The following is an 8,283-nucleotide window of genomic DNA, read 5'->3' on the forward strand; positions in this document are numbered from 1 at the left end:
ACGTATTGGATGGAGCACTGGATGTTATACGCAAACCATGAATTATGGAAACTACATCAAAAACAAAGTGTATCCAGTACGGTGACTCACATAATAATAATAATAATAATAATAATAATAATAAAATAATACCTCACAGAGAGGCACCTGGGTGGCTCATTCGGTGAACCATATGCCTTCAGCTTGGGTCATGATCCCAGGGTCCTGGAATCAATCCCCTGATTGGGGTCCATGCTCGACTGGGAGCTTCCTTTTGCCTCTGCTGCTCCCCCTGCTTGTGCTCGTGTGCTAAGTAAATAAAATCTAAAAAACTAATACCTCATAGGGAACCACTGACTATCTCTGTGAAGTTTAATAGGCAAGAACTGAAGAGATGAATACAACACAGCTGTTTGGACCGGCGGTGGTTAGCGAGGTCAGTCCCTGGATATTGCAGGAGCACGAGAAACACAGGAGGACGCCCTATGGTGTCCACAGAGGTGTTCTGCCTGTGCGTGTGTGTGTGAAACTAAGGCTGTTTGGTAAGAGCTAACAGCTCTTCAAGAGAGAGCTTTCTCGGACAAATACCGTATTTTACATCACGTACCAGAAGTTAAATGTCAGCACGGCTTCTGAAAACGAACGTGGGCAAGGACAGGAGGTGGCTTCCCAGTGAAAACGCCAAGCAAGGCTGGTGAGAACGTGGAAGATTATTTTTCTGAGAGCTTTTTGGGTTTTTGTTTGTTGAAGGAGGCACCACACCCAGCGGGGAGCCCCACACGGGGCTTGAACTCACGAGCCTGAGATCAAGATCTGAGCTGAGATGAGCAGTCAGAGACTCGGACGACCGGGCCACCCAGCACCCCTTCTTTGCAGTCTTCACGGGGCTCTATCGTGGCTCGTGAATGAAGGCCAGAGCCTCGGGAGCAGCTGTTAATTACCCAAGTCCGTACAGCCTCGTGTCCCTGTCACTGCCCGTGCTTCCGTGTCCCCCTTTCATGACACAGGGCCACACTGGAGCGCACGGGAGGGGAGGGGGGCCTGGAAGGAACAGTCACCACTGCGTCCCAAGCGTCCACACAGATCCCTAGTGTGCACGCCAGGAGAGCCAACCCCACCACTCCAGTCCACCCGCCACTTGTCGGGCCGTGTCTGCTGTGAGAACCCTTGCAACGAGAGCACACCCTCCAAACCCAGCGTCCCTGTGCCCGAGCGCGGGCCGCGTCCAGGAAGCTACCTGCCACTCGTCCCCGTGGGACTCGGAGCACGTGCAGAGCAGAAGCAAACACGAAATATCAGCCCTACAACTTTAGCTGAGAGTCCTGACGTTCTCTGTCCCGGGCCCAGAAGCCCCGTGTCTCTTCCAGCATCCATTCAATACACGAGGTGCAAAGTAGGTACAATCCAGACCTTTCGCAGCTCTGGGCAGAAAGACACGGCCCAGGCAGGAATGTCCAGCTGGTTAGGGGTCCCTGTTAGCGCAGCCCCGCGACTCTGTGACGCACCCACGGGGCGCAGCTCCTGCAGGAGCTCCCGAGGCAGCGGAAGCCGCTAGACACAGCTCTGGCTGGGGGCTGCCACCGCGTCCCGAACCAACGACAAGAGTCGTCCATGTCCTTCTGTCTCTCCTCCCCTTCAGCCATCGAGAATGTCTGGGATGGTATCCTTCGTGTCCACATCTCACACACACACTCGTTCACCATCATCGTTCACATTCTCACACACTCCTTCACACTCACTCACATTCAACTCACAAAAAATTCACCTCAAACACATTTGTTCACACTGACACGCACACTGAGAATAGGCTCTCGCTTCACTTCCTCAGAGAAATACTATTTTAAGATATGAGTTCTACGTGTGTGCGTGGGCGTGTCTATGTGTGTGCATGTATGAGTGTGTGTGTGTGTGTGTGTGTGTGTAATACATCCCCCGTTGAATGGCTAAGAAGTAACTCACCGTTTACAGCCCAGAGCACACCCTCCAGAGCATCAGTTTATTTCCTCCCTCCTCGGCCACGCACCTTAGACGTCAGCCTTTCTCCGCAGGAGCCTCCTGAGGGCGCCTTTCACGTCCTTGTTCCGCAGGCTGTAGATGAGGGGGTTCATCATGGGGGTGAGGACGCCGTACGATATGGAGATGATCTTGTCTCGGTCGCGGATGATCTTGTCCTGAGGCATCACGTACATGGCAATGGCTGAGCCATAGAACAGCACCACCACCGTGAGGTGAGACCCACATGTGGAAAAGACCTTGCCGTGGCCCTCCGTGGACCGCATCCGCAGCACGGCCACCAGGATCCTTCCATAGGAGGCCACAATGAAGGCAAAGAGAGCCAGCAGGGTCAGAGCACTGGTGCCCACCATGAGTGACTCATAGAACTGCGGGTCAGAGCAGGCCAGCTTGAGCAGGGCCAGGAACTCGCACGAGAAGTGATTGATGAACTGGCGGCCACAGAACTCCAAGGGCATGGTCATCACGGGGACCACAGTCAGCAGGAATGCCGCCGTCCGCGAGGTCCCGGCCAACAGGCTGCACAGCCGGGACCCCATGCGCACAGGGTAGCGCAGGGGGTCCACGATGGCCACACAGCGATCGTAGGCCATGGCAGCCAGCAGGAGACACTCCACGACACCCAGACAGAGTCCCACGACCATCTGGGCCAAGCACTGTCCTAGTGAGATGACAGGAACGCTCACCAAGCAGTTGACGAGCACCTGGGGCACGCTGTGGTGTAGCCCACGTCCAGGAAGGACAGGTTGCTGAGGAAGAAGTACATGGGCGTGTGGAGCCGGCGATCGGAGCAGATCAGGAGCAGGATGAGGCCGTTCCCCAAAAGGGTGATGGTGTAGGACAGGAGGAGCAGGCAGAAGAAGGCGGTCTGAGCCCGTGGGTACTGGGAGAGCCCGAGCAGGACGAAGGAGACCTCTGTGCTGTTCTGGCCGTCCACGCCCCTGCCAAAACTCCAGCTGGGTGGGAAATGGGGGATCATCTTGGGAGGTCGTTTGGAAACTGGTGGCTTTCTATAAATAAGGTTGGACTCTTTCAAGCCATTCATGTGTTCCTGGGCACTGCGGTGACCCCTTCACCCCTGCATTGCTCTGGTCCCTGCTGAAGAATGTCTGCTTAATACATTCCACCATGCACAGGCACTCACAGACCCATCCAATTATATAGCCATTGATCTGCGGACTGGTGGATCGTGGAAGGGATTGGGTCGTTCCTTCACTGATTCTTTTACCTATTGGTTCGTGGGTGCATTCATTCATTCATTCATTTATAACTGAGTCACTGACTCATGAAACCACTTATGGATGGATTCACTCATTGTTTCTTTAATGCATTTATTCATTCATCCAACAAGCACCTCTGAGCAGCTTCTAACTCGTCCAGACTCGATCCCAGGCAATGAAATTACAGTGGGGAACGAAAACAACACAAAAAACAAAGCCTGAGCTGAAGAACTTGATGGACAAAAGAAAAATTTGAAAAGTCCCACTAGTGTGGTAAGCACTAAGACCTTGCTGTGTTCCCACCGTGCTCCCTTCCCTGAAAACCTGTATCTGCATGTGTCCCTTCCCAAGGTCTGCCACTTCTAGGAGTTTATCCTGCCTATAGATGACATGTGCAAACTGAGGTCCATAGGATTAGTTTCAAAGATATTTTTAATTTTTTAAAAAAATTATTCATTTATTTAAGTCATCTCTACACCCACCACGAGATCAAGAGTCTCATGCTTTTCCAACTGAACCAGGCAGACGCCCCTCAGATTCACGTTTAAAAACATAAATACTGGGGTGCCTGGGTGGTGCAGTTGTTAAGCGTCTGCTTTCGGCTCAGGGCGTGATCCCGGCGTTATGGGATCGAGCCCCACATCAGGCTCCTCTGCTATGAGCCTGCTTCTTCCTCTCCCACTCCCCCTGCTTGTGTTCCCTCTCTCGCTGGCTGTCTCTATCTCTGTCGAATAAATAAATAAANCTTTAAAAAAAAATGCTTCCTAAGGTAGGAGAAGGAAGGGAATAAGGAAGGGGGTTAAACAGAAGGGGAATGAACCATGAGAGACTATGGACTCTGCGAAACAAACTGAGGGTTTCAGAGGGGAGGGGGCTGGGGGGACGGGCTAGCCCAGTGACAGGTATTAAGGAGGACACATACTGCATGGAGCACTGGGTGTTATATGCAAAGAATGAATCATGGAACACTACATCAAAAACTAAGGATGTACTGTCTGGTGACTAACATAACATAATAAAAATGAAAAAAAAACTGATTTCTAAGGAAATGATGGGAGGGCGTTGGAAGGAAAAGGGACCTGATTAGCATGGCCAGGAGGGAGAGGGAAGAGCATGCCAGGCAGAGGGAACAGGATGGCTGGCTGGAAGATTAATGGATGGACGGACGGAGAGACGGACGGACGAAGCTGTATCAGGTTAAGCATCCTCTTCCCACGCTCCTCCCATACCAGCCACACACCTGGCTCCAGAGGAGTCTAACCCGGGAACTCCACCCCTTCCTTCCATGAAGAGGCCACACCAGCAGGAATCAGGCTGCTCTCACACTCTGGGGGAACAAGGTCATTCCAAGGAGCCCGTGTACAACATCTTGGTCCCTGGCACCTTCCCAAGCAGCATCCCTGAGAATAAGAACATCTCATCTCCCTCTGTCTGTATCTTTCTCTTCAGTCTCCCACAGAGTTTCCGGAAAGCCCGGAGGGGATGGGTGGAGCGGAGGCAGGGGGAGAGCTGAAGCAGAGAGAAGTGATTTAAGTCATCAGCTCTACCCCCAACAACACCCCCGCGGTCTCTGGAGGCTCCTGGGCACCGCCTGGGGATGCTTGTTAGCAGAGCTTGGCCTGGGACACGGGAAAAACAACCTTCACGGATCTCTCAGAGGCATCAGAGGAAAAGTTTGGTGTGAGGGGATCGCTCCCCCCTCCAGAAACTGGGCTGCTTACTGTGGACCGACACTCGGGCTGTGGGTGTGTGGGGGCCATCCCAGCCTCACCGAGGGTTGGCCTGGGCTTTCCTGAGAGTCACGTTCCCCGGGTGTGAAGTGGACAGAGGAACCCCAGCTGTCGTGGCCCAAGAAAGGGCTCACGGATGGGAAGGGAGTAGCCCCAGTGACTGGACCGGCGTGGCGCCCGCAGCGGGACCCGGGTGCTCTCCTGTGGGACACCTGCAATTTCACAGCCTGTGCACCTCAGACAAGGCCGTTCTGTGACCGCCAGGCAGTGAGGCAGTAACAGGACCCGCCGGTAATCATGCAGGGACACGGACAAAAGTGAGCATTGGCCAAAGACAAGGCCTCTCCAACCTGCAGGGCATCCAGCCCATCCCAGCGCTCCCAAGCCTGTCCCGCTTTTAGGACCAGAAGCCCTGGGTCCCAGAAACCTGTCCCAGAAACCTGTCAGTGAGGCTGCTCAGGCCTGCTTGTGACCTGGAGACATGTGACCTGAGACAGCACCTTGTTATCCTTTGGCCTTCAGTCAGTCCAAAGACAATGAGGGGACTGGAGTCTGTCACTGGTGTTCAAAACCCCTTCGTACAGAAAGTAGGGTTTTTTGGTGGGTGTGTTGGTCCCAAAGAAACAAGGCAAAGCTTTCTCGAAAACGATTGCATGATCTCCAGATGCCTGGGGGGCTCATTGGTTAAGCGTCTGCCTTCAGCTCAGGTCATGATCCCAGGGTCCTGGAATCGAGTCCTACATCCGGGTCCTTGCTCGCCCGGGAGTCAGCTTCTCCCTCTCCCTCTGCTGCTCCCCCTGCTTGTGCTCACTCACTCTCTGTCGTGCGCTCTCTCTAACAAATACATAAATAATCTTTAAAGGAAAAAAATGTTGCATGATCTCACTTGCATGTGGGTCTGAAACAGTCCAATACTTTGAAGCAGAGAGTAGAGCGCTGGCCGCAGGGGTGGCCAATGGAGAGAGGCGTCCAGACGGTTGCACTCCTACAGGGTAAATAAGTCTGGAGATCTACTGAACAGCCGGACTACACTGAATAACACTGGATCGAATCCCGGAAAACCTGCAGAGACAGCTTTCAGGAGCTCCCGCCACACACACAGCACGGCAACCGTGTAGCTGGACTGTCCGAGCCGTTTCAGTCCGGAAACGCACATCACTCATCCTCATTGCACCTTAAATATATGCATTCTTACTAACAATTAAGCGAAAAAGAAGCATGAAAGAGCAACTGCACAGGTGGGAGCGTGTTATAAATTTGAGTCATCAATACTTTTAGGTTTTCTGTTTGACCGATATTCGTTTATAAATTTTGTGCCACCTCAGTCTACGTCCCACGAGTGTGAGTGTGCGTGTGCAATGCGCATGCAAGAAACGGGACAAACCGAATCTGAAGTTTACGTGGGAATATAAAGGAACCATCCAAATGGAAAGCAAAGCTAATCTCGAAGCTACGGAAATGAGCAAAGAGGAAATCTGCCCGAGGGACTCGCAAGGAGTGAAGATATGGACCAACACATACACCTTTGTTTAACGTGCAGGGGAAAGGACACTGCGGAAAAATGAAGAAAGAATAGCGTTTTCAATAAATGGCTAGAGGACAATTCACAACTATTAAGAAGGAAAAAAATATTTTTCCTCATTTGCACACTATTCCCTTTTTTTAACATATGAAAGTTGTTTTTTTTTTAAAGTAAACCAACTAAAATACTTTTCTTCCTGAAAATAAAAACATTCTCCTTGGAGAAAACAAGAAATATACAAGCACAAACCAGAAAGTAAAAAGTACATTTACTTCCAACGTGCGGAGATCTCCCCCATTTGCGCTCTGGCATGTTTCCCTCAGGTCTCTTCCTTTTCCTCTTGACGTACAGTTGACACACAATATTGTATCGCTTTCATCTGTAGGACACGGGATTCCACAGTTCAGCTCTACACAGCACACAGCACCCAGCGCAGGATGTGTGGTCACCATCTGTCAGCGTAAGCGGTATTACGTTATTAACTACGTTCCCTGGCTGTATTTTTAATCCTTGGACTTATTTCTTTTATGACTGTACCCTTAATCCCCTTCCCCTATTTCACTCACCCCACCCCCTTTCCCTCGGGCAAACACCAGTTCATTCTCTGTTTAAGTTTGTTCACTTTTTGTTTCATAAGTGAAATCACATGGTATTTCTTTCTCCATATGACTTCTTTCACTTAGCACAATGCACCCAGGTCCATCCCTGTTGTCACAAATGGCAAGAAACTCTGTTTTTATGGCTGAGGAATAGTGCACTGTGTACACACAGCACATCTCCTTTATTCGTCCATCAGTGGACCTCGCTTCCATAGCTCAGCTACGGTCAGTAATGCTGCAGGAAACATAGGGCTGCGTGTATCTTCTCCAATTAGTGGCCACCCACAGAATGGGAGAAGATATGTGCAAATGACGTTTCAGATAAAGGGCTAGTATCCAAGAACTATAAAGAACTTCTCAAATTCAACACTCAAAAACCAAATAACTCAATGAAAACAATAGGCAGAAGGGGCGCCTGGGTGGCTCAGTCGTTAAGCATCTGCCTTTGGCTCAGGGCGTGATCCTGGTGTTATGGGATCGAGCCCCACATCAGGCTCCTCCGCTATGAGCCTGCTTCTTCCTCTCCCACTCCCCCTGCTTGTGTTCCCTCTCTCGCTGGCTGTCTCTCTCTGTTAAATAAATATATAAAATCTTTAAAAAATAAAAAAAATGTAAAAAAAAATGGGCAGAAGACATGAACAGATAGTTCTCCAAAGAAGACATATGAATGGCTAACAGACACCTGAAACAATGCTCCACATCACTGGCATCAGGGAAATTCAAATGAAAACCACATTGAGACACCACCTCACACCAGCTAGAATGGCAAAAATTAACAAAACAGGAAATAACAAATATTGGCAAGGATGTGGAGAAAGAGCAACCCTCTTACACGGTTGATGGGAATGCAAGCTGGTGCAGCCACTCTGGAAAACAGTATGGAGTTTCCTCAAGAAGTGCAGAATAGAGCTACCCTATGACTCAGCCATTGCACTACTGGGTGTTTACCCCCAAAATACAGATGTAGTGAAGAGAAGGGCCATATGCACCCCAATGTTCATAGCAGCATTGTCCACAATAGCTAAATCGTGGAAGGAGCCGATGCCCTTCAACAGATGACTGGATTAAGAAGTTGTGGTCCACGCGGACCCGCACGCTTGAGACAGCAGACTGAGAAGGGAGCTCTGGGAGCGCACGCCGGACGGCTGGCGGCTGGCGGGACACCTGCACCGGGGAGCGGGCGGACCGCGGACCCGCACTCTGGAAACAGCAGACTGAGT

The 8,283-nt window shown here is 51.0% G+C and overlaps 1 protein-coding gene across 1 annotated transcript; it reads right to left on the reverse strand.

Moving 5' to 3' along the window:
* Positions 1–2,003: 2,003 nt before the first annotated feature.
* Positions 2,004–2,971, reverse strand: LOC100471649 (olfactory receptor 13H1). Its single transcript, XM_034650360.1, has 2 exons — positions 2,723–2,971; positions 2,004–2,636 (listed from the first exon to the last, which is right to left on the reverse strand). The coding sequence occupies exons 1-2, from the start codon at positions 2,969–2,971 to the stop codon at positions 2,004–2,006; spliced, it is 882 nt and encodes a 293-aa protein (XP_034506251.1).
* Positions 2,972–8,283: the final 5,312 nt, after the last annotated feature.

This window comes from Ailuropoda melanoleuca, unplaced genomic scaffold, assembly GCF_002007445.2.
Source record: "Ailuropoda melanoleuca isolate Jingjing unplaced genomic scaffold, ASM200744v2 unplaced-scaffold1889, whole genome shotgun sequence".
Classification (NCBI taxonomy): Eukaryota; Metazoa; Chordata; class Mammalia; order Carnivora; family Ursidae; genus Ailuropoda; species Ailuropoda melanoleuca.